The 26,775-nt window shown below is 47.0% G+C and overlaps 1 protein-coding gene across 1 annotated transcript in view; it reads right to left on the bottom strand.

Moving 5' to 3' along the window:
- NHERF1 (NHERF family PDZ scaffold protein 1) overlaps positions 1–26,775 on the bottom strand; it is a 58,195-nt gene that overhangs the window by 2,106 nt on the left and 29,314 nt on the right. The window contains exons 2-5 of the mRNA XM_080993978.1: positions 18,368–18,529; positions 12,985–13,138; positions 7,866–7,906; positions 2,985–3,083 (exon numbers count right to left, since the gene is read on the bottom strand). Of these exons, the coding sequence (XP_080850104.1) occupies positions 2,985–3,083; positions 7,866–7,906; positions 12,985–13,138; positions 18,368–18,529 (456 nt within the window). The remainder of the gene's footprint in view (positions 1–2,984; positions 3,084–7,865; positions 7,907–12,984; positions 13,139–18,367; positions 18,530–26,775) is intronic.

The following is a 26,775-nucleotide window of genomic DNA, read 5'->3' as shown; positions in this document are numbered from 1 at the left end:
AGCCATGCATATTCTGCTCCAGTCACCAATGAGGAAATCTTGTCCAATGATGTGGATTTCCACACACACACCCTGGCTCTCTCACTTGACCTAGATGTAGCAAAAGTTCCAGAAAACCTCTAACCCACTGCTCCGGTTAAGGGCCTGCAGGTGTCCTTCCAAGTGCTCAATGAAACATGTAGTTCACAAAAGTCACAGAATATATAAGCCCAATGTAGATGGTTGCGTGGAGTGTTATGTTCAGCGTCACACAAGAATTCTCAGGGAGAGAAGGCCACAGAACTGTCCCAGAGAAGGGACTGATGTAATTGAGTGTCAATCATTTGTTCTGTATCAAATTATGTTCATTATGTTGCAATTAAAGCTTGTGTTTTCACAGGCTGTTGGACTAGATAGGGCAAGAACTGGATCACCCAACAAAGGTGATTAGAAAAGTTCTGCTAGAGGCCTTGCCTTCTCTTCTGATCCTTCCCGCACATGTTACCTGAGCACTGCTTGGCTAGAGAACGCTCCCCTGTCCCAGATTCCATGCTGCACAACAGACAGAGCAACCCAACACAAGCTCCTAACAGAAACCAATGGGACTTGCATTTAACTCTGCAGTTTGGTATGCCTAAATCTCATTGAAATTACTAAATGGAACTTGGTGTGTGTGTGTGTGTGTGTGTGTGTGTGTGTTTTGTGTTGTGTTGTGTATGCAAACTTTTGACTGGACCTACTTTGATTCCTATGAATGCTGAGGACAGTGTTTAGTTTCTTGTTTTCTCCTTTTACCCCTTTGCTTGAAGACCGCCCTTCACCAAATTGCCCCATATTAAAACCCTAACATTAAAAACCACAGGCCTCACACAGTAACAGAACTAACAGAGGAGTGATGAAGCAGGCGTCTGTTGACAGAGAGCCCTCCTACACAAACCCGACACTTAAGGCTGCAACATTGCACAACAGCAAACAAGGCAGGGTGTCTCTGGACCCATTAACATGAACAGGGTTCATTTTGCAGGATCAGTCCCTGCTCCTCCTTCCTTTCTCTCCCCTCTCCGCACACTGGCCTCATGCATGCTGCAATGGCATTGTCTCCATCTGCCATGTCCAGGGCACTTTCCTAAGAGACCACCAGCACAGCCTGGCTTGCAGCACGGGCCCTTGTGCATAACTCTATTGACCCACCAGCCTTTTGTGTGTTCATATGAAGTCTAGTTTGCCTGGAATTAGCAGCAGTATGTCCCTCCCTTTGGGTTCCTTGCAAATGGCCAGGCAGGACATCTGTTTCTATAAAGGAAGCCATCAGAATTCAACATCTTTAACTAGAAACGTGTCTGGTTTTTTTAACTGAGAGGCTGACATTTCTTCCAGTTAAACCCCTGTGTTGCAAACAAATATCAGTAGTATCCAAAGGCAACACGATGACCAAATGCAACAATGCGATGTCAATATAAACTCTTTATATAATCTATACAGAACATTGAACAATATGAAGTATATGCAAAACCAAATAAAAACAGAAATCTTCTAAATCTCGGAAAGTATAAAGAGTTTATATTGACATCGCATTGTTGCATTTGGTCATCATGTTGCATTTGGATACTACTGACATTTCTTCCAGGCAGCCAGCATTACAATTGCTTCAGGGTCAAATTATACGTTATTCCAACTTTAGAAAAAATGCTTAATGTTGTCACATCGAGGGTAATATCCAATGTTAATCATACTCAGAGGAGAATCATGGAGGGTGGTGGTGGAAATCAATGAATGGACTTATAAGGGCACTTATTTCAATGGGCCAACTTTGGGCAGGGGTAGTGAACTCAGCATCTCCAGGTGCCATTACACCTGTGAAGGCTTCCAGTGGTGTCCCTGGGCAAGTGCCCCAGACTCTGAGCTTTCATACTGTATTTTAGTAAAGTTTACTTTCCTTAAAAGCTTCTAGCCTTCCTAAAAAAGAAAGTTATGGGGCAAAAAGTGCAGGCACTTTCTAAGCGATTTCTGTGAAATGAATGTGAATGTGCATGTGGCCACCTTGGATATTTTTCCTGGTACTGAGGAACGCTCTCCGTTATTAGACAGCAACAGAAAGAGAAGCCACCCAGGGCCCCAAGCTTATACGATCCTCCTTATATGGATCAGGGCCCTGCCCGTTTCCTCCCCAGAATTGCTCTCCCTGGCAGCTGTTTGGCATCTCTGGAGCAAGCAGCAAATGCATGAGGGTCCTCATTTGGTCTGGGGCCCTGCATAGCCTTTCCCCTTCAAAATAGTAAGTGGCAGCATTAAGTATGCTTTAGGAAAAAAAGTACGAACAAAATATGCAGTTTTGTCCTTAAGCAGATTTGATACAGAGCGCCTGAATTATAATTCAGCCATTTAATTAAAAACTGGACATGGTTCCAGTCAGGGATGCTAAACATTCATTACTTGCTTTGTAGAAATTGAGGCATCTGCCCATTTGAAAATGGGAACACTGAAGACCAGGGCAAATTGCTGTGGTTGACAGGCAAACTAGATTTTTACAGCACAAAATGACTGGCCCCACAGGGGAGCAGGAAGAATGGCAAAGCTCTGAAAGTTTGCAAATGGTTCTCTAATGGACAAGCTGAAACTTCTCTAATCATTTCTGCTGGTCTTTGGCAAAGGAAAACTCTGTAGAGAATCAAGGGCACCTCTGGACTCTTAACTACATTGTGAGCAGGACTCAAGTATAAACCATACCTTTAAGATTTCTGTATTGAAAGTGGATTTAAAGGGCTGTGCTGCCCTCGGATGCACTTAAAAGCACACACACAGACTTTTTGCAGTTTGGAAAGCGATGGGGAAATGCACCGAAAAGTGTGGGATGAACAAATGAATAATGAGGAATCCATGCAAACACCCTGCAGCAAAATCAGGATGAATACTCAATGAACAGAGGGGACTCTATGCCTGTACCACATGTTTAGGACTCCCCATTTCTGGGCTTTCCTCCCTTTGGGCCCAGGCTGCTTTCATACCTCATTGTGAGGTTCGTTCAGAATCGGAGAAGGAGACACCGGCTCAGGGCTTGAAGGACTTTCCAAGACAGGCTCAGGCTGGTCATCTCTGAAGATCTCCTACAACAGGGAAGGGAAGAGAAACTTGAAACAAAAAAGGGGGGGCAATCGCTATATAAATAACACGCTGCATTTATTTATTTGTAAATCGCCAAAAGTAGAACTCACTGCATCACTTCCCTGAATCCCCCCCCCCCCCCAATTCTAGCCAGTTCCACACATTTTTGTGCAGAAGAAAACATTCCTCCTCCTCCTACCCCCTTTGGCATGATTTAGGGAATGCTGCCATCATAAGCTGCATACGGCTGCTTCACAGCTCAGGCCTCAGGGACAGTGTGCTAGACCGGCTCTCAAACATACCCAGAGCTGATGGGTACATCACAACTGGCCCTCCCTCCCTCTAATGCACCAGTTGCATATTTCAGGGCATTGAGAAGGGGCAGTGGGAGCAGCTCTGGTTTTAGGGAAGAAGCTCCAAAGCCACACGACAGGATTCTCCAGAGGGTCACAACTGTCAGGAGAACCCAACAAAAGAAGCCCGGGAAGAGTCTTCCTAAAACTGGGGAGAACCCAATGTTCTCAAAATGGCCTCTTCTCCTCAGTGACCAGAGGCCACGTCCAACAAGTGATGATTTATCCCAGCCTGCCCCTTTCCTGAAGGGAACCAGAGAAATAAGGAGTATGAGGAAACCCACTTCTAAGCACATAATCTGTTGACAGACCGCAGGCTGATAAGCCTGCTCTGGGCATCCTCCAGCCTCTTTATCCCTGAGAAGGATTAAATGCCAGCTGTGCTCTTTCTCTAACAAGAGGGGGGTGGGGTATAAGGAAGAAACCACAGGAAACTACTCCCTATCCATTGTCAGAGGCAGTATGCCTCTGAACAGCTGCTGCTGCTGCTGCTGGGAAGGGCTCCCCCATAGGTATCTAGTTGACCATGGAGAGAACAGACTGAAGGGCTAAGTCAGGGTCAGCAACCTAAGGCCCATGGGCCACAAGCAGCCCACGGGGGTCGTTTAACCAGCCCACGAGCCGCCCCTGAACCGAGCCGCCCGCTCGGCGAGTCCCTGCGTGCTGTGCTAAACCAGTGCGGCGTGGGGATTCGCTTCCACGGCCCAGAAATTGCGTCTGCGCAGACGTAGACACCGGAAATCACGGGCGCGCACGATCATACATGCGCGTGATCCAGCCCACAGAGTGATCTCTGCTGGAGTGAACTGGCCCAAGCGGCTGGAACCTTGCCAACCCCTGGGCTAGGTGAATGGGCCTTTAGTCTGATCCAGCAAAGCTCTTATAATGTTCTCCATATCTTTTCAGATATCAGCTACTTTCCATCATTACAATGAAATTCAGTGTATTTGTTTCCACCAGAGTTGGTCAACTGTCCTGCTTTTTTTCTCAGAAGATGAAGGAGCAGCAGCTTTCTGGACATTCCATGTGAGATTTATTCATTTTTTTAAAAAAAAAGGACAAGAAGCACATGGACTTAAACTGAAAGGAAAGCTGTACACTCCTGGCTGCTTTTGAAGCAACACTGATAAAGGCAGCGGCATTTGCACTACTTGGGGACAGAGCAGAATACCATGCACTTCTCTGTCAATGCAAGAATATAAAAAAGGAATCCGGCCCTTTGCAGCAACATAAAGGAGTTTCTGTTTTGCTCCAAGTCAGGTACCATCTTAAGACGGCCTTTATCACCTCCATTAAGCAACAGTGTAAGCAATTGCACCATCACTCTCGTGAGCAAATTTTCAGTGACAACATCACAGCTAACCTATCTGCATGCAAAATATGGGGTGTTGGCTCTCCCACATCCCACTTTCTGAGATGTCTCTGTGACAATATAGTGCTACCTTGAGACACCCATGTTCATAAAGTGGCAAATATTCAAGGGCACCCCTTTGAATAAAACCAGCTCCAAAGGAAAAGACCCATGGGCAGATAGTGATCTGGACAGTGTCTACTGAAGAAGAAAAGTCATGAAGGTGTGGCTAGGAATCCATCTTTTGAGATCCAACTGAAGCCTAGTGTTAGTCCTCTGCAAAAGCAGTAGTTAGGTACTGAGGGTTGAAATCTTGAGAAAATGGGTACACGTTCACCTGTGGCAAACTGACCGGCTGCATGCAAGCCAGCAAACAGAGAGCTATCTACAGCCACCGAATGGTGCCAATAACCCCCCAGTAGGGAAAGCTGATTAGCAGCTGATGCTGAGTCGGCCTGCGCTGGAAGAGCAGGTTTCCTTTCATGTTTATGCCAAGCAAAGATGAGATGACAAGATATAAGTTATGACAGCCGCGTAGGAAAGTGGTTTTGCATGAAGAACATCTGGAGTTATCAGATGAAACTGGTTTAAATGTTGAGCAAGGGAGCTTAAAGCCAGATGAGCAGGACTGAGAAGTGACTGAAGGCAGCATGGAAGCAGATTGGTCCTTCTTACTCCAAGGCTGAGAAAATTCTCAGCATTCAGTTGGCACAACTGCTGCTTGACATCCCCGTTCAATGGTTCTGGTCAAATGCAACACTAAACCTTGATTCTCGAACTGCTAAGCACTTCTACCTGCCTCCCATTCTCCCATTCCAAGTGTTTCCATTTTAGTCTAACCACATTTTAGGGTATTATCCAAACCCTAAACTGCAGTTGAGATTAACCATGGTTATAGAAAGCAAAGCCAGCTTCATGAACCATGGTTTGAAGCTGGTTTATTCTCACTAACCATAGTTAGATGAACCATGGTTTGCTCTGGTTTGAATGACAGCAAGTTGCAGTTAAATCGGAAATAGAAGCAAGAGTTTCTGAGCACCTCCTCAAGGCTATGATGGAGGAGAGGGGACCATAAGAGCCAGGGCAGGCAGTGGTAGGCTAGCTTTGTGCTTGTAACACTAAATTGTGCTTCAGCAGCATATGCAAACCAGCCTGGTTTCAGCAAGATGCTAAATTCAAATGAGGATTCCAATAATTTTTGCATCACCCCAGCAGACAGGCATGCAGGACATAAGACTCACACTGGGAGAAAGGTTGCAATGGGCAGGGAAGAAAGGTTGTCCACAGTACTGGAAGCCAGATACACTTGTGCTTCAGAGCGCTTTATATTTGCAAGTTTGCACCAAAAAACATGTTTAAACAATTAACACCCTACTGCACCCCATAGAAGCGGGATTTATTTATTTACGATGCAATGCAGTCAGGCTGCTTCTTCCCAACTGCCGTTCAGACCTACCGGGTAGACAAGTTGCATGACATCTCTCTATCTGGTTTAAGCTTTAGCCTGGGAACATCCTCACTCAGCCCCCTTAATGTATATTTGAAATCCCTGCCTCCTGCCCTCCCGTCTTTTGAGGTTCCTAATGAGGCTTCCTCTTCACTCTGGGTTTAATTAGGTTTTGTTTTTTCAAAGCAGACTGGAAGTAACACGGCCTTTTGAAACAGCGGCCCCCACTGCGAGAGATTCCACCCACAGGGTGAAGAATGGGCCATTCTGTTCTGTGACAAGAGGCAGGCCCTGAAAATTGAGCGACGTGCCTTCAAGGGCTTTGCCCTCCCCTCCTCCACTGAGAGGTCAAGCTCTGCTTGGCGGCATCAAGGCAGGCTGCAAGGCACTCCTAGCAGCATCAGGGAGGAATGGCTTATACTTCCGCTACGGAAGACAACACAGGGCCTGAAGCAGCTCTTACTGCACGTAGGTCTCATGCACAGTGTCCACCAGTGATGGACAGAAGGCAGATTAGGATTAGGAAGCCGCCTCGTAATGTTGGCCCATCCTGCTTAGTACTGCCCACTGCAACAGTCAGCACCTCTCCAGGGTTTCAGGAAGGAATCGTTGCCGGCCCTACCTGGACATGAACCTGGGAACTTTTGCATTCAAAAGCATGCGCTCTACAACTGAGCTATGAACCGTAAAACAGGGACTTGCAGGAAATGAGCAAAGGGTTTCTAGCTTCCAGCTGTTTTAACAGAAGGAGCAGCTGAAAAGCTCCCCACCCCCAGGTTAAAAGGTGAAGGTAAAGGTACCCCTGACCATTAGGTCCAGTCGCGGATGACTCTGGGGTTGCATGCTCATCTTGCTCTATAGGTTGAGGGAGCCGGCTTTTGTCTGCAGACAGCTTCTGGGTCATGTGGCCAGCATGACTAAGCCGCTTCTGGCGAACCAAAGCAGCGCACGGAAACGCCGTTTACCTTCCCGCCGGAGCGGTACCTATTTATCTACTTGCACTTTGACGTGCTTTCAAACTGCTAGGTTGGCAGGAGCTGGGACCAAACAACAGGAGCTCACCCTGTCGCGGGGATTCGAACCGCCGACCTTCCGATCGGCAAGCCCTAGGCTCAGTGGTTTACACCACAGCGCCACCCGCATCCCTATCCCCAGGTTAGATTGCTGGAAAATAATGCTTTGGCGGAGCAGGGGGTGGGGAGAGAAACCAGGCCTGTGCAAAAGGCCCTATAGGTTTGGTTCTGGTGCCGACTGCAAAACGCCCCGGCTGAGACCAGAGGCATCTTGTTTCTCGCATCTTAGCATGTCCACTGGGGTGAGCCACTGTTTTGCACCTGCCTCTGGGTTGGGGAACCTGGGCGTTTCAATAAAAACCTTATCCTGAAAGGAGAGTGTGCTACCCTGGAGTCTGTGCAACACCCCCGGTGTACAAGCATTGGGAAGCTGCATCCAGTTTGCAGCTTCTTAGCCCACGCAGACCCAGTGGGCCGAATAGATGCCAGGAAAATCTGTATACACCGTTTTGGTGCTTCTTCCCTTACACGTGCACACCCAGCAAACCTGTACTGTCGAAAGGGGCCTTCACACAACATAAGAGACCATCAATGAACCATGCACTTGGCATAACCTTTACCTTCTCCACATCACCATTGGCAACTGGTTCTGGCAAGGGACCTGGAGGGGAACAAAAAAACAACAAAGATATGCAGTTAGTGACACTTTTTTCTTCCTTTTTAGTTTTTTATTTATACTTTTCAAATTTATACATTTCATTAGTTTTACAATCAATTTAACATTTCAAAATTTGACTCCCTTCCCCCTCTTTCTGCGGTTCCTTAATTTTTTAATATCTTCCGCATATCCAAGTTCATTTAACTTACTCCTTTAATTATCTACTGTATATGTGTGTGTGTGTATATATATATATTCTTATAAAACTGCAGGTTAATACAATAATCCTGCTAATGTTTTCATCTGTTTACAATTTATCTGTAAATATTCAATAAACCATTTCCATTCTTTTATAAAAAGTCTGCTATCTTGATTTCTTATTCTTCCGGTAAGTTTTGCCATTTCTGCATATTCCATAAGTTTTTTTGTATCCATTCTTCCTTTACTGGTACTTCTGCTTCTTTCTACTTTTGGGCAAGTAACGTTCTTGCTGCTGTAGTAGCATACATGAATAAATTTCTATACGATTTAGGTAGTTTTGCCCCTATAATTCCTAAAAGAAAAGTTTCTGGTAGCGACGTTTGTTTCTTTTAATTGGATTTCTATAACCCAAAAGGGTGGGCTTTGCTAGCTGTTCTGACCCCTTGTCTGACTGCCAGCAGCCAGGGAGATAAGCTAGGCAGCCGCTACTGTTGTCTCCCAGTTCTGTCACAGCAGCCCAGCCCCAAGAAGAACCCTTGTTATTCACAGCTGCGGTAGCCCATTTCCCCCATGGCAACTTCCTGTCCGGTCACTGTATGGGTGGGGTATGAACACCCAAACCACCCAGTCATGTGGCTGGTTTGGCAGCCGGGTGGGAAAAGCAAACACAATTGCTCCTACCCACAGAGTTATTATCTACTTTTCTTTTTTTAACTTGGCTTCCCTCCAAGGAGCCCAGTCCACAGTACCAGCTCTATCATATCCTCACAACAGCCCTTTGCGGTAGGGCTAGACCAAGAGAGAGGGATGTGTAAAGGAGTGCCTGGTCCAAGGTAGCCCGGTGAGCTTAATGGGTAAGTGGAATTTGAACTTTTGATCTCCCCAGTCCTGGTCCGAGCAGTCCTGCTCCACTAGATCGCACCAATTCTCAGCAGCTATGTGGAACTGCTCCACAGGGAAGCTGTTTCCGCACGGCTGCCGGAAAGAACCACCCCACTCGCTCTAGTTTCCGACTGATCGCTGTGTCTTTGCTTGGGGTGGAGCAAAGCAGATAGGCACATTGCAAGGGGAGGAGGTGCAAGAAGACATGTACAATGGTAGCTCAGGTTACAGATGCTTCAGGTTACAGACTCCGTTAACCCAGAAATAGTACCTCGGGTTAAGAACTTTGCTTCAGGATGAGAACAGAAATCGTGCTCCGGTGGCGTGGCGGCAGCGGGAGTCCCCATTAGCTAAAGTGGTGTTTCAGGTTAAGAACGGACCTCCGGAACAAATTAAGTACTTAACCCGAGGTACCACTGTACACCCAAAGTTCTGGGTTCAATCCTTGTCGACTTCTGGTGGAGCTGGAGCCAGGGAAAGGAGCCAAACTGCAGGTATAGAACTGCTCTGCTTAGCTGCTAATGCAGTTGTGAAGTAAGGAAAAAACTGATTGCAAGTCACCAGGTTCAATTCTCAGCTCAGCTAGTGTGCTTTAAAAACAACCACCAAACCCTTCTGTAAGGGACACACATACACAAGCTAACCTTGCCTCGGAGCAGTTTACATGTGCTGGAAACTCTAGGGTCTTTGCGGTCATACACCTCTATCACCAAGACCCCGGCAATTAACTGCTCCTGCCAAACCTTTTTCCTGCAATAATTCCCATTATTCATTATCCCGTTATTGCCTTTGTGTTATAACAACGATCCACGTGATGCAAGCCCTGAATAACCTTGTGTACCTGCTGCTACTGTTAATATTGATTAACTAATATTGTACCTGCTCTTCTGCTCTGCTTTAAACTCAGATTTCCTCAAGCTGGTGCCTGCCCTTCTACAAATATGATAAAACACTGGGCTTCAAAAGAACTGAAAACGAAAGGTTTTCCTGGGGCTCATAATCTACGTGCCACATTTAAAAGTTTAAGTTCATGGTGAAAATACAGACAGTATAGTCAGGGTGCTGTGTATGACAAAAACAGGGATTTTATTATGGCCAGGGTAGGTGTTTTTGCAGAGCACACAAGGCTGGAAACTCAGAACTGAAGTAAGATGACTAAAGAGCTGTTTTAAAAGCAGAACAAGCCCATTCTGAACTGTAGTCGTACCATGGAAGTCAAACGGAATCCGTTCTGGAAGTCTGTTCAACTTTCAAAATGTTCGGAAACCAAAGTGTGGCTTCTGATTGGCTGCAGGAAGCTCCTGCAGCCAATCAGAAACTGTGGAAGCCCCATCGGACGTTCAGGTTCTAAAGAACGTGCGCAAACTGGAACAATCACTTCTGGGTTTGCAGCGTTTGGGAGCCAAAGCATCCGAGTTCCAAGGCGTTCAGGATCCAAGGTACAACTGTATAGAGTTGGAAGGGTCCCAGTGCAAGAATCACAGCTAAAGAATCCCTGACAGATGTCCATCCAACTTCTGCTTAAAAAACCTCCAAGGAAGGAGAGTCCACCACCTTCCAAGGGAGTCCATTTCAATGTTGAACAGCTCTTGCCGTCAGAGAGTTCATGTCAGATTCACAGAGCAGAGGGAACTCTTTGTCCTTTTGACCTCCCCATCTCCTCCACTCCATCCTAGATTCTCTGCTATTCCGAGGAGCCATTGACAAATATATGTGTACACCTGCTGAAGCACTAACTATAGCACCAACAATAGGCTATTTTGGTGAGAAATATGGGAGGTTAATAGGATTAATTAAGAGATTCCAGAGAGCTTCCTCCCCGCTTCCTTGTTGCATGGCTCCCGGGAGACCTCGCAAATTAATCACTCAAGCAGCACTCAGACCCACCCACCCATCCCCACAGGGGTTCCTGCAGCAGGTCCTGGAGGTTGGAGAGCCTGTTGTTGCATAACAAATGCTCGGCTGGTAACACACTGCAAGAAGGAAGGTCACGACTGGGCCTTTGGCAAGCTCTCGCAAAGAAGTCCATTTCACAGCTGAGCATGCAAGTGCTTTCCATCAGGTGGAAACCTATGCAGCACAGAGGTCAGGCTTGGATCCAATGGAGCATGTAACGGGCAGAGCCCAGTTCATAGGCATGCACAGTGTCTTGCAAACATTCTCCAGGCTGGTCACTCTAAATTAGCATAAATTAGCATTATCTGCACTAATGGACTGTGGCTTTCCAGAATTTCAGACAAGGCAGTATTTCCCAGCCTTATGTGGGGATGTCAGAAATTGAACCGGAGATCTTTTGCAAACAGCAAACAGCAAACCAAGCTGTACCTTTTCCCAAAAGTGCACCATGCTTTCCAGGGATAATGCTTAGAAAGACCCCAGCTATACAACTGCTCAGTTTTTGGTAGTTACGCAAACAAAGAATTCTAAGGTCACCGTTACAAACCTATGCATCTCTAGCCTCTTGAAGACCTGCAAACAGGTTAAAGGTAAAGGTAAAGGGACCCCTGACCATTAGGTCCAGTCGTGACCGACTCTGGGGTTGCGGCGCTCATCTCGCTTTATTGGCCGAGGGAGCCAGCATCCAGTTTCCAGGTCATGTGGCCAGCATGACTAAGCCGCTTCTGGCGAACCAGAGCAGCGCAAGGAAACGCCGTTTTACTTCCCGCCGGAGCGGTACCTATTTATCTACTTGCACTTTGAGGTGCTTTCGAACTGCTAGGTTGGCAGGAGCAGGGATCGAGCAACGGGAGCTCACCCTGTCGTGGGGATTCAAACTGCCGACCTTCTGATTGGCAAGCCCTAGGCTCTGTGGTTTAACCCACAGCGCCACCCATGTCCCTCATCTCTAACCTCTTGAAGACCTGCAAACAGGTTAGAGGGTTTTATATGTGTGTGTGAGTGTGTGTGTGCGCGCGCACAGTGCCTTTGTATGCCTTCTCTGTTCTGAGACTTTGAAGCAGTATAGCAGAGATGAGGGAACCTGTCGCCCTCCAGAATTTGCTGGACTCCATCAGCCCTGACCATTTGGCGAAAGGAGCTGGAGTCTACCATCATCTGGAGCTGCACATCATTCCTGTACAAAGTCATGGTATACGTTAAGATTCAGGTTCAATCACCCACCTGTACCTCTAATTAAATGCTCTCAGGTTGCAGAGAGATGAAAGATTTCCCCCACCCCATTTCCTTTCCAAATAGAGGGCACGAACAAGAAGGCAATCGTCCCCATTTGAACCTGCCCAGATGCCAGCACCTTTCTTCTGAGGCCATTCTCCAGGAATGCCGCCTTCAGAAGCTAAGAAGCTGGTGACCAGAGGAAGAGTCTTTCAAATGTAGAATCCCCCTCTTCCAGCACACTTCCCCCAGGAACAAGCCAAGACATCATTTACAAAGCCCTTTTGAATTTGCTGCAGAACAATACCATACTGACCCGCCTGCTGCTGTAATTGTGTTTTAATTCAGGTCGTATTTAATTAGTCTTTTAAAAAATGCTGCATAAAATGCCCTGGACATTTTATTTAAACAGAAAGGTGGAGATTCAAATATTGATTTTAAGTGAAATAATCGACCCCAAACTGAAGCTGCTGGCATTTAATACATGCTAGGTCCATCTACTGTGGCATTATTGCTTGCAGGCCGCTTTAATCACAGGGAAACAACTCTTGGAAAAAGCTTCTCCACCATCAACAATTGCTCCCCTCCCCTTTTAAAAAAGAGGAACACACACACAATGGCTATGCAGGGTTTTCTCAACTGCACAAAAAATCAGTGGCCTTTCTTAGCAGAGGTCCTGCAGTTTCAGAACCGGATTCATAGAACTATGGAACTGCAGAGTTGGAAGGGACCCTGGAATGCAGGAATCTGAACTAAAGTATCAATGACATGTGGCCACCCGCCCCTCTGTTGAAAAACCTCAATTGCGCTATCCAAAACAACAATGAGCAGCCCTGATTAGATCACACCAATCCTTAGGACTATTCCTGCCAGAATGGGTGCCTCACCTTTCAGATGTGCTTCAGAAGGGATGACATTGCACTTCTTGAAAAACTCGTCCGCTAAGCTATCCACCACTAGCAGCTCAGTCTCATCTCCACCAGATCTTATGGCCGAAACGACGTCCGAGTGTTGCTTGCCTTCCATGCACACCCCATTCACCTGCAAGGAATACAATGCGTTTCTGAGATTAGATAAAGCAGCAGGTGGTCTGGTAGGTGGAAAGAAAAGCTGTCACCTTAGACCAGGAGTGGGCAACCTTCTTGACATTGAAGGCCATGTGCATCAGTAGGTGGGCTGTCTGGGGAAGCCTGGGACATGCGCTGGACTTATGCTTAACAGGGTCACACACTTACACTCATGACAAATGGGGGGGGAGAAAGAACATGCTTGGGGGTTACAGCTTCCCATGCACCACCCTACCCATCACAAACCATGCTCCCCCCAGTGCACCAGAGATATGGAGAGACAACTTGAAGGTCCTTCAAGAGTCAGCCTACCCACGTGTGTTTCAGGAGAACTTGCCCATCATTTTATGGAAGAGCCCCCATAGGTTCTCAAGGGACTCACCCAGAAGACATTTTTTGAGCATGCATCCCAATTTGCTTGCTCAAAGCTTACACGGAGGTTAGACTATATCTGGTCTTCATTGACTATTTGTTCAGATTTGTTTGCGGGGAGGTTATACAACAGCAAGTGTTCACCCCGATTTGGTTGCGGGGTGTTTGTACGTCTTCCCGTTACGTTCATTCTAAACTTTTCACTTGCCTTCATTTTCCTAACTGCAAAAAGGTTTCTCTCTCTCTTTTAAAAAAGTGAATTCCTTGCACTAAGGCGACAGAGGACTTTAACCCACTTTCACTGCTCAAGCCTAATTTTCCAAGATGGGCTTGAATTGCTCCCGCAAAACACTGACGATCTGGAGGCACAGTCTGAGAACTGCAAATACCAAAAGTACAACCCAGTCACGCCTGGCTTCGCCAGGGTGTGTGGGCTGCAGGACCACACTGTGCATTCCAGGATGGAGACAAACTCCTTCAGTGTTTAAAAACCTTTTGATAAGGACTATCAAACCAGAAAGTATGCAAACCACTCCATGATCAAAGGGGTGCCACTAGAACAACTGAGCTTCCTGAGCACTTTGAGTAGCATACGAATCAGGAACGAAGGCGGGACCATTGATATTTGGGGCTTGGGAGAAGCTCAGCACTGGCCTGTATTAACTCTCTACCATTATCCCCATCACCAGAAGGTTCAGCAAAGACGGAAATGTGGCTACAGGAGTCTGCTGCAGATTATTTTATCATTCAAAACCACAAGGCCTGAAGTTCCTATGCGATTCGAAACGTTGTATTCCAAACATTTTGACCTAGAGCATGAAGCCAACCAGAGCCACATCCTGGTTTGTTATCATTGGAGACCAGTACATTGCCATGACACAGCAGGTAGGTCGAGGGGGTGGCTGGGTTGCAGCAGCAGCAGCAGCAGGAACAAAGTAGATTTGCACAGAGACCAGAATACCAATTCCATGTCCACTGTGTGCAATCCTCCTTCTTGCATACTGGAACAAGTGATGTGTTGAAAGAGCAAGCTACCGTCAAGCAATGTAACTGAGATCATAGAATTGTAGTGTTGGAAGGGAACCCGAGAGTCACCTGGTCCAACCCCCTGGCAAATAGACATTATGTTATGGCGACTGCAACCTAGATTTATAAGGCACCTAGCTTATATATATATGGGTTTCTAACACTGGTTCGTGCCCTGTCAAGAAGAGGCAGTTGTTCTCCATCCTCCATGTTCATGAAGGTCCCAACCCAGGTCTCCTCCAGAGTGATGAAGCAACCCACCAATGCTCTCCCCACCATACCTGAAAGGTGGAAGCAGAAGTCGCACAACCAAGGCACCCATGCGCTTGGGCCTCATTGTGTCCGACCTCCACTGTCAGAGCCAGCAAGCCTCTGAATACCAGATCCTAGGAATCACCAGTAGGGAGAGGGGCTGCTGCGCTTAGGTCCTGCTTGCAGGCCTTCCCATAGGCAATTGGTTAGCCAATGTGAGAACAGGATGCTAGACTTGCTGGTTCCCTGTTGGCCTGACCCTGCGGTGCTCTTCTTATGAGCATCAAGTCTCACACTTTTGGTTTTCTGGTGAGCACAACAGGAGGGTTCCCACTTTTAAAGAATTAACTGGGGTAGCAATGGATAAGATGGGAGGGGAGAACAGCCCGTCACCAATCAACAGATGGTGGGGCTGACCACATGGATATTTACTAGCCAAAACACTGTCCACACAAACTTCTGGTGTAACGTGCAATGCTGGCTTCACCCGTGGACACAGCAATGGGGCTAGGGAGGAAGCAATATAATAATAGTAATAATAATAATAATAATAATAATAATAATAATAATAATAATAATTTTTATTTATATCCCGCCCTCCCCAGCCGAAGCCGGGCTCAGGGCGGCTAACAACACTAAAATAGTGCAACATTATAAAAACATTATAAAAATTAATTAAAATCAAAATTGATGGCAACCATAAACTAAAGTTTTGTAAAGATTGCCAAAGGAGGGAATCAGGCTGCGCCCTGACCAAAGGCCTGGTGGAACAGCTCTGTCTTGCAGGCCCTGCGGAAAGATGTCAAGTCCTGCAGGGCCCTTGTCTCTTGTGACAGAGCGTTCCACCAGGTTGGAGCCGCAGCCGAAAAAGCCCTGGCTCTAGTTGAGGCCAGCCTAACCTCTCTGTGGCCTGGGACCTTCAAGATGTTTTTATTTGAAGACTGTAAGTTCCTCTGTGGGGCATACCAGGAGAGGCGGTCCCGAAGGTACGAGGGTCCTAGGCCGTATAGGGCTTTGAAGGTTAAAACCAGCACCTTAAACCTGATCCTGTACTCCACCGGGAGCCAGTGCAGCTGGTATAGCACCGGATGAATGTGATCTCGCAGCGAAGACCCCGTAAGGAGTCTCGCTGTGGCATTCTGCACCCGCTGGAGTTTCTGGGTCAGTCTCAAGGGCAGCCCCACGTAGAGCGAGTTACAATAATCCAGTCTGGAGATGACCGTCGCGTGGATCACAGTGGCTAGGTCAGGGCGAGAGCGGTAAGGAGCCAACTGCTTAGCTTGGCGGAGATGAAAAAATGCCGCCTTTGTTATAGCTGCAATCTGTGTCTCCATGGAGAGGGAGGTATCGAAGATTACACCCAAACTCTTAATGGACGGTGCTGGCACTAATTACACCCCCGCAAGAGATGGGAGTTGCCCCCTCAATCCCATATCGTCCCGTCCCAGCCAGAGGACCTCTGTCTTTGAAGGATTTAATTGACAGGCATTTAGAGCAGCAACCGGTTTGTCAGAGGGAAGAAGAATCTTCTACAAACAACACACAGACAACAGCTTTCCAGGCAGCCTCCCTGTCAGTTTGTACACAACGTCACGTGCCTGGTGTGCAGGCCTGTCATCTAGCCTGTGTGCATCTCTGGCCACACAAACCTGGCAGCTTTGCTTGTGCAATCCTGTGCTAATCGCTTCAGGGAAATCTGATTTTAATGAGGTTTTGCTGGCTTCTCTGCTAATCCCTGAACGGCTCCGGCATGAAAGATCTGGCTGTAATTGGTGCCAGGGCAACTAATACATTTGTCTTCCTCTAGTTCAGCAATTCACAAGCCTTTTAGTGAAACGACCCAATGATGGAACTCTTATTTGTATTCAAGGCGCACCGTCTCACAACTTGATCCAAAAAACCCCACCAAAACCCTTTTCCCCCAATAGATTCTCAGCCCACTGCACTGCTTGCAATATCTCTCCTTTGCTCCTTAAAAAAAGGGCCTGTCGGTTTGGATTTGAGCCAAAACGACCAATATCCAAATACTAACAATACCGAAGGAGACGTTTTCTTTGGTGGAGAGAGTGAACACTGAATGCACAATTTCTTAGTTACTTTTGACCACTCCTTCCTTCCTTCCTTCCTTCCTTCCTTCCTTCCTTCCTTCCTTCCTTCCTTCTTGCTGGTGCCTCCCCATAGAACATGTCAGATTTCATTTCATGAAATGTATATACCGCTTGATTCTAAAAACAAAACAGAGCTCCAAGTGATTTACAAAAACAAATGTGGAAGCTCCTCGGGGCAGGGACCTATTTTGTTTGGTGGTGCTTTAATTAAAATGAGAGCAGCTAGGAATCCACAAGACTCTGAGCAAGAAACATGGAACTGAAGCTGCTGCATCAGCCAGGTGGGCCCAGTTACCAGGGAAGAGAGAAAGAGTGGTGGTACCATGCTAAAATAATCCTTTTGCATCAGTCCACACTGACACACTGCTGCCCATGACTCTCCACACACTGAAGTCCCAGAATAGTAGCTGTACAAACCCCCCCACCACCTTAATGTCAAAGTAAAGGCCTTTGAGAAAGAAACACAAGAATTAAACATACCTAAGGCAGGTTAAACTGCCAAGTTACGTGTGTGGGGGAAAATGGAGGAGGGGTGCACAGATCTGTAAAACCAGAATGGCTTTCAAGTTGGGAGATGAGAGCTGAACTCCTCAATTTTTGACGGCATTTAGGTTTAATTTAAAAAGTGGGTGTGCAGGGAGAGAAGAGAATTTAGAAAAACACTGCACTAGCTGCCCTGCTACTATCTCAACCTGGATCACAAGCTACATTTATAGCCAACTCACAAACAGCTGGGTCACTCTAATTTTGCTAATTCCCCTATGGCAACCCCTATGAAACTCCATTAGCTCTTTGGTTTGCTGAACAATTATGGAAGGAAACTCCACCGCACCACTATACAGGGAAGGTGACACGGGAGCTCTGGTTGCAATGGCCACACGTGAAAATTGAGACACACCCAGTTCCGATGTAAGAAACCATCATTTATTGTTATGATGACCACAAACCTCTGACTCGCATGCACCCAACTCCTCCTTTGCCAGTGAGAGGAGAAGACTGCCGATGCTTTTGCAGTTTTTGGCAGCACCCAGAAACCAGGGAACCATGGCCTATCCACAAAAAAAGGATAAAACCACCGCTCGACACCGCTCGACACCCTGGTTCCGTTTTAACTAACCATGGTTAGAACAAACTACAATTCAGAAATGGGACGTAACACAAAGCTGTAGCTTATCCCAAAGCGGAAGTTTTCAATCTCCTCTTGTGTACTGAGGAGGAAGATAAGAGGGAAGCATGCAAGTCAGTGGCCCCCCACAGTTGGCTTTTGTAGCAAACCATGGTTTGTTACACCTGAACAGAGCCATATAGTTACAGGTCACAAAGGAGTGAGAAGTCACCCCAAGGATTTCAGTCCCGCCAGTCTGTTTGCTGTGTGACCTATTTCCACACCACTACTAGGGACCTTGTTTGGGGCCTGTGCACATCTCACCCCCAACCCCGTATACCTCTATAATGCGGTCTTGAGGCAGGAGTCCCGAAGCTTCGGCTGGCGAATCTGGATCCACCGCTCGTACATACTGGCCCGGCTTGGCCTTGTCGCTGTGGAGATTGAATCCATACCCATTGGGGCCCTTCTTCATCCGGCAGAGGCGAGGCCGCAACTCTTTCTAAAGGAGAGAAACACAAGAAGCATTGGGACTGCAGTTTGTGGTCATTTCTCCATCCTACTCTCAACTTCTCCATTGATCTCTTTCCAAATTGTATAGCCAGGACCACCTGGAGACAGAAATGCAGATTTTTAAAGTGTGACTTGCCATCCATAACTCTGCAAACGTTGGTCTGGGTCTGCAGAGGATTACCAGTGCAGCTCTGGCTAGCTAGCCTGGCTTTTGTATCCTAGGGTCGTACTGAAGCCAGTGAGACCAGGAATGTTACCCTCTCTCTCCCCCCCTCCAAACTGCATTATATCTAGGACAATAGTGTCTCATACCAATTGTAAACAAGCTGTGAAAAAGTCTATAAATGGAAAAATGAAGGTGCTACATGTACTTTTTCCTATTTGTTTTGTAACGCAAGAAAATCTCTAATAAAAACCAATTTAAAAAAATACTGCACCCCTTAACCGACCTGTGTTTGCTGAATACCCATACAAAACAGCAAGAGAGCTAATGCTTTACATAATGAAACCCCGTCATTCCTCCTATACATCCATATATATTTGTACAAAGGATTAGCAACCCAAACAAGAGTGTTTACTGGGAACTTTAATATCCACAACAACAGAGATGGTAGAAGAACACCCAACCCTCCCATTATTCATTTATTTGACTCGTTGGGCACCCTGCCTCCATGCTTCCTCTTTGAGTGGAGATAGGAAAGCTGGGCAGTGATGGAAGAACACGTCATTCACAGCCACTGCCCACACTGAGGAGGAGCTGGCACACCCAGCAGCTGGCACAACTTCACCCTCCTCAAACAAGGAAGCCAAGTCCATGACGAAGCTTCTTTGGGAAGTGGAACATCCAGTAATTGCAACATATCCCCGCAGACATACAGGGCAGAATCCACAGCCACCCTCAGTCACCTCACTCTTCAATATGGCGTGCTCAAAGGACACCCATTTCTGCAACTCGTGTGGTGCCTCTCAGTTGGCCTAAGATCAAATAAGCATGTCAGATGCTCACCTCACTGCCATGTCACTTTTTAGGAAACAGCTAGGTCGATCTACCATCTGATTCCTATGTCTGCCTATGAGCTACTGAAAAACCCATCTTCCTCCACTGTTCATGCTGGTACAATGTTTCCCCCCAGTTATGGAGCTCTAGAAAAATAAGGCACCCCATCCTAATATTTAGTCTTATATTTTTATTTATTTATTGCCCGCCTTCACCCGATGATCCCAGGGCAGGATTCAGCATAAAAACATAATGTTAGAAACGATTTTAGAACAACCTGACAATTATCTTCCTACGCAAAGGAACAGAAAAGAAAGACTAGATCATTCTGGGTAGGAGAGAAAGGAACTCTTCCCGCTAAAAGTTTCCAGGTTGATGTTAGAATTTCTTCTGCAAGCCGCTTTGGTATTTTATATGAGCGAGAAACCAATGCTGCTATTCATTATCAGATTTAAGAATGTGAAAGCTCTATACTAAATACACTGTGGGAGGAGACTTTTAAGTGACTTTTTTCATTGCTGGGAAACACATGTGGACCATCATGTCAGAAATGTGGTACAGGAGTTGAGAGCAAGCTTCAGTTTAAAGAGCTGCCCCTTACTCTGGAAGAAGAAAGAGGGATGGGGGACCTGTGGACTCCTTCAGATATTGCAAGACTTCCATCAGCTCCAGCTGACGTGGCCAATGGTCAGGTAATGAGGAGAGTCCAGCAACACCTAGAGAGCTGTCACAGGGTATTCACGCCTGTTCCAGGAATTCAGAGAATATAAGCAGATGGACCTCCCTTTGGAATTTTCTCCTTAGGATAGATATTGACACGTGCTGAAACACCCAATTCCTCAGCCATTTACAGCACACAAACTTGTCTCAGAAGCTTTAGCCATGATGGCACACTGACCTGGCAAACATGTGTCCTCCACAGACTTGGCTGGGAGCAAATCTTCTCATGCATTGCTTGCCAGATGACGAAACACACAAGCATTCCTCAAATTATACTACAGCCTCTGATGCATGCTGGGGGTTTTGAACAAAACCCCAAGTTTTAAGATTTGCATTTGCCAGAACAGCTTGTTTGGTATGCAAGGAGGCAGGGTGGGTTATAGCTATGATTTAGAGCTGCAGTGTCTCTTTCCTAACCCCGTCCAAACTTTTCCTGCGAACCTACTGCTCAAGGAGGCACCCTGTGGATCCTGTTGCTGGAAGAACTCTGTTTATGATGAGTGGGTTTGGGGAAAGGAAGTATGGCAAGGGAGGATCAGGTCATCCCCCTTCCTCCAGTGAAAGAACCCGCTTGACTTCGTTTCCCAATTATGGTTCAAATCTTAAGAAAACATTTCATCACAGAATGCATAAAGGAGAAAGTTCTGGGAAGTCTGACGTAAGGACAAATAGACAGAAAACAGAAGATCACTGCACCAACACACCACCAAGGGTAGCAAACAGAGTACAAGAGTTGCACATCATCCATCAGACAGAAAGATGGAGGAATGTATTGGGAGTCCCACGTTGGCAACCATCAAGGGGGTGAGTGGAATCCTCCTAGAGATCTGGTCCTTTGTTTCTCAAAGGACCACAGAAGACAGTATGCCATCACTCCTCTCTCAATAAACCGGCTATTTTAGTTGGCAGTCACTTGCCTCTAGGGTCCCCACTTTTAAATTCCCAATGGCTCACGTGCTGTTACTTTAAATAAGAGTAAGAATCAGCTCGATAAGAGAAAATGCCCCCGGTTACAAGCACTTTTTAATGCAAGCCAAGAGCAGGGCTGGACGATATTAGGTTTTCAACATCGCAGTGTATCACCAGCCAAACATTGTGGTTTGGCGATATACCATTATGTTGAAAAAAGCTGCGTTGGTCCTGGCCCTTGAGTTGCTGGGTGAAACTGCCACAGCTCTCACCGTGGGAGCTGGGACCCTTTCACCCCACTGCCTTGCAGGTCAGGGCCAATGCCCAAGCCCGCTGCTCAGCTGGGGCGGGGAGGATCCCGCTCGACAGCTGAGCAAGCCAGACCACTCCCCAAGATGGAGGGAGCCCTGCAATGGAGCCTGACAGCCTCCGTTAGCAGGGCTCCTTTGCCAGCGAGCCAGTGGCAAGTCTAGAGCTCCATAAAACTGCTTGGATGAGGTGAGGGCAGCTGCGCTCTCCTCAGCCAAGCATTTTAAAGACATGGAGGAAGGAACACGCTGTATGCAGCCTCACCAACGCAGCCTGTTTCTCCCTCTGCACTGGGTGCTGGAGGGACTCATGAGTGGCGACGGGTTCACCAGTGATATATTGCTGAGTGAAACCACCATCATGATTAGCCCCTCATAGCGATTCTGGGCGATATATTGCTCTATCACCCAGGCCTACTCAAGAGCAGACTTTTCTCCAAGATTCCACCACCTTCCACAATTTTCCCTTCTGCGGAAATCAAAGTGGCAAGGAAAGCAGGGGGCTGCTTTCACTTTTCACATCCCAGACAGACCTTTCTATTGCTATCATCCAGACTTGTTGGCAAGAGGCATGGCTTGGGGGATATTTGGAGAGCCCTCAAGAATGATGGACATCTCTGGATCGATCTCTGGGAACTAGTTCTGCTAAAAAGGCCTGAAGGCTGTGGAACCAGCATTCTATCAAGATACATTTCAAGAAGAAGAAGAAGAAGAAGAAGAAGAAGAAGAAGAAGAAGGAGAGGAGTTTAGACTTGATATCCCACCTTTTACTCCCCTTAAGGAGTCTCAAAGCGGCAAACTCCTTTCCCTTCCTCCCCCACAACAAACACTCTGTGAGGTGAGTGAGGCTGAGGGACTTCAGAGAAGTGTGACTGGCCCAGGGTCACCCAGCAGCTGCATGTGGAGCAGCGAGGAAGCGAACCCGGTTCACCAGATTATGAGTCCACCGCTCTTAACCACTACACCACGCTGGCTCTCAAGCCATTTTCCTCAAACATGCCCCTGGCATACCTTTTCTGTTGCAAGAACTCTGCCAACAGAAAGATCTGAAGTGCCCTCCTATGCAAGAAACAGCCCTGTTTAAAATGGCCCTTGCAATGAGAATCTGGGCACTGGATATCAAACAGCTTTACTGTTTTCAGTTATGGCTGTGAAAGAAACCCCTAATCCCGCCTCCCCCGCAGCTCCTTAAAAAAAGAGAAGACATTCTTCTCATAACTCTCCTCCTCCTCCGCCTCCCTGAACGCAAGCTCATCAGGGATGAGTTCAGAAGCCTCTTTTCTCCATATTTCCCAGAGCTGGATTGCAAAGTACAGCTTGCACACAATGCAGAATTGTCACCATGCATTTGTTTAGTCTATGGTTTCCAATAAAAAGGAACGAGCCTTCTATCTCTCTCCTCCTGCTTTCCTCCCCCCTTTTCAACATCACTCATTACAACTACCCAGCTCAGAAACCAGAGACAACTTTCTAGCAGCTCAGTTGGGGAAAAAATACACTTTCATTTCTACTGTGTACCTTTTTTGAAGTTTAGCTAAATTATGGGAATGGTTCGGCAGCTGAACCAAGCTCTTCCCTTGCCTGTACGCCTCCACCCCTCTGCCCCATGCACAAAACACATGGCTGTCGGTGCAGCTGGCACCCTCCTTCCCTTGCTTCTGCACTCAAGACATTCTCATGTTCCACCCTCTACTACTTCCTTAACTCCGTTTCTCACCATCGCAGGGGGCAGCCTATAAGAAAAGCACCTCATCTCCATTTAGCACCAATGCATTTCGGAAGAAATTCCAGAGGAAAAACCCCCACAGATTTTTGCGTTTAAGAAAATGTGTTCTGTGCCACATTCTGTCTATGCTAGTTATAGCAAGAACTTTAGCTATGCAACCAATTGCAGCTTTTTGGCATGGCCATAAGGAAAGGCCTGAAGGTTTTTATAAAGAATTGGCAGGCAGTTCCTTTACGATACCTACTCCCAGGTGCACCGTGTCCTGCTAGCACAGACATGTGTACAGTACAAAACCCCACAAAAGCAGGCACATGCAGATAAATACGGTATATACACACACCCCTGAAACATTCCTCCTTTGAAATAGCACCACCACCGCCTCACAAAAACAAAACAAAACAAAACAGGGCTCTGAATATTTCCCCCCCACCTACACCAGCAGGTTTCCAGAATTCTGCTACCCAATTCTATATAGTGGGTAGGTTGGCTCTAAGAGTCCAAGGGCAAAACAGTGTGCGAATTTGTGTCTAAGGGTGCTAATGTGAGCATGCACACAAATAATTCTGTCAACCGACGTTCCCCTTTTATTTATAGTCTGGTCTCTCAGAGCCAAGCAGGCAAAATAATCTAAACATGCCTCATATTAAAATAAATCCAATGCAAGCAATGTATTGCAGTGCTTAGAGCAGAGGCGAGGAGCCCCCAGCCCAAATTTGGCCCAGCACAGATCTCCAAGTTGGCCCGTGGTGCAGCTTCCTCAAAACCACAGGCAGTTGCCCCAAACTTGATGTCATATGTGATGCTAGCTTCAGGCAGGTAGAGAAACAGCTGGAGCATCTGCAGATTAGAGTTCTCTGTGTGGAACACTATTACACTCTGCTTGGCCCTTGGGAAGCACAGAGCCCAGGGCTTGCAAAGCCACAGTGTTTCCCAACAGCCGAGCTGGCTGCTGGGCATTTGGGAAGTGCCATGCAAAGTTGCATTGCAAAGGCCAAGCACAGCTATTGCCTTCCTGAAAAGAAAAGCAAAACCGTGGATTCCCAAAGCGACAAGGCAGATGATCCGTTTCCCAGAAGAGTTTTAGCAAATGCCAAGACAATCTCTTTTGTTTTAACACGCTTGAACTGAATAAGGCATTCCACTGCTGTGTATACCCTGCAGCTCTGAAATCACATTCCTAAGCATATGCTTCTCCCATCAAAGATTTATGGGAAGTGTAGTTTACCCCTGAGTCACAATTCTCAGCAACCTGTAACAAACTACAGCACCTAGAATTCTTTTAGGGCAAGAATGTGCTTTGGGTGTTTCAAGGTATTGGGTGCATACAGAACAATGGTCCACCTAAAGTATATGCATCATATACTTTAGCCTTCCCCAACCCTCCACATGCTGTTGGGACTACAGCTCCCAACTTAACTGACCATTAGCCATGCTGGTAGGAGTTTGAGTCCAGCAACACCTGCAGGGCAACCAGTTAAGGAAGGCTGGTCTGCACTGACTGGCAGCAGCTCTCCAAAGTTTCAGAAAAGCGATGCCAGGGGTTGAAACAGATCCCTTCTGTATGCAATGCATGTGCTCTATCCCTGAGCTACAGCTCTACTCTTGCATGTAGTTATTTACAACAGAACCACTTAATTCTCATCTGGGTTATGTAGGCCACAATGCCTCTGATTTTCCAAGTGAGGAACTGAGGCAAGGAGCCCATTATAGTGGGCTGGCAAAGGCCACCCAACATGCCTTTGCAAGTTGGGATTTAAATGTACGCCACTGGTTTTCAGCAAGAAGACAGCCATTACTCTGCTTGACACAGGGGCCATCAATCACCTTCCCAACTTTTTCCAGCTCTGTGCCATTTTGTACAAGCCTCAAGTATTTATATTAAAAAAAACCAAGCACTTAGGAAGTCACTCCCTTGACAGCGCAACTACAAATTGCACATGATCTCAATTTGCATGGGAATGCAAAGGTGAGCAATCCCTAAAAGCAGTGCTAATGGAAAAACTGAAGGATGACACTGGGCCACGGGGAGGAATGTTTACAGCTTGAACCTGGCTCTGTTTAGTCTCCATTTACTGCTTTGGAGCCATTGTTTTACAGTGAAAGAAAGCAGGCAGTCGCCAGGGCTTGCAGGCATGGGGCATCTGGAGCTGGGTTATCCAAGCCAAAACCATCCATGAGCCAGCTAGCACAAGAAACTCTGGGCAGCTGCAGACTGAAACTTCTAAGGCTAAACACATTAAACCAGAAAAACAGCTTTGTGCAGAGCTTTCAGCCTGATCTTCATTGTGGGTTGCTGTCCCATAACCCCTAGTCAAACTTGGTTACAAGCAGAATAGTGACCTAAATGGTTGACTTGCATTCACTACCATGCAATTTATTGAGGACTCTGGAATCAGATGAAATGAAAGGGATGGAAAGAAGCAGGACCTAAGGATGCAAAGTTTAGCAGGGTATATTACCTTTGATCTTGGGAGGCAGCATCTCCTGCCCCCTTAACCCACAGAATCGTAGAACTGAAGGGTTAGAAGGGACCCCAAGAGTCATCTAGTCCAACCCTCTGCAATGCAGGAATCTGAACTAGATCATACATGACAGGTGCCCATCCAACCTCTGCTTTGAAACCTACAAGGAAAGAGAATCTGCCACCTCTTGTGGAAGTCTGCTCCACTGTCAAACAGCTCTTACTGTCCAAAAGTTCTTCTTAATGCTTAGTCGGAATTTCAAATACAGCATTTAGCAGCCAGTACCTGCAGATGCGGGTGGCGCTGTGGGTTAAACCACAGAGCCTAGGGCTTGCCAATCAGAAGGTCGGCGGTTCAAATCCCCACAACGGGGTGAGCTCCCATTGTTTGGTCCCTGCTCCTGCCCACCTAGTAGTTCGAAAGCACGTCAAAGTGCAAGTAGATAAATAGGTATTGTTCTACACTTCCCTAGGGACACGGGTGGTGCTGTGGGTTAAACCACAGAGCCTAGGACTTGCCAATCAGAAGGTCAGCAGTTCGAATCCCCTTGACAGGGTGAGCTCCTGTTGCTTGGTCCCTGCTCCTGTCAACCTAGCAGTTCGAAAGCACGTCAAAGTGCAAGTAGATAAATAGGTACCGCTCCGGCGAGAAGGTAAACAGCATTTCCATGCACTGCTTTGGTTTCGCCAGAAGCTGCTTAGTCATGCTGGCCACATGACCCGGAAGCTGTACGCCAGCTCCCTCGGCCAGTAAAGCGAGATGAGCACCGCAACCCCAGAGTTGTCCGCGACTGGACCTAATGGTCAGGGGTCCCTTTACCTTTACCTGCAGATTAAACATCTCTTTGAAACAAACAAACAAAAGATTTTTAAATGTCACTATTAGACTTGTGCAATGCCATTTTGTGCATAATGGGGGTGGGGACTTGCCCAACTCAGTATCCCACCTCCACCCAAAGTTTCTTCAGTGGAAGAATGTTAAGGAGAGCACAGTTAACTTTCCCTAGCTCACGGCTGCGCCTTATGGCTAGGCTAGGCTCCGTCCAACCTGTCCTGTTCCCCTCTTACACCCAAGCACTGCATGGCACAGGCAGCTCAATCCTATCCATGAGTC

The sequence above is a fragment of the Podarcis pityusensis genome (genome assembly GCF_964106645.2).
Source record: "Podarcis pityusensis genome assembly, chromosome: 2".
NCBI lineage: Eukaryota > Metazoa > Chordata > Lepidosauria > Squamata > Lacertidae > Podarcis > Podarcis pityusensis.
Note: the sequence above shows the minus strand (reverse complement) of the source record. Positions and strands in the feature narration are given on the sequence as shown.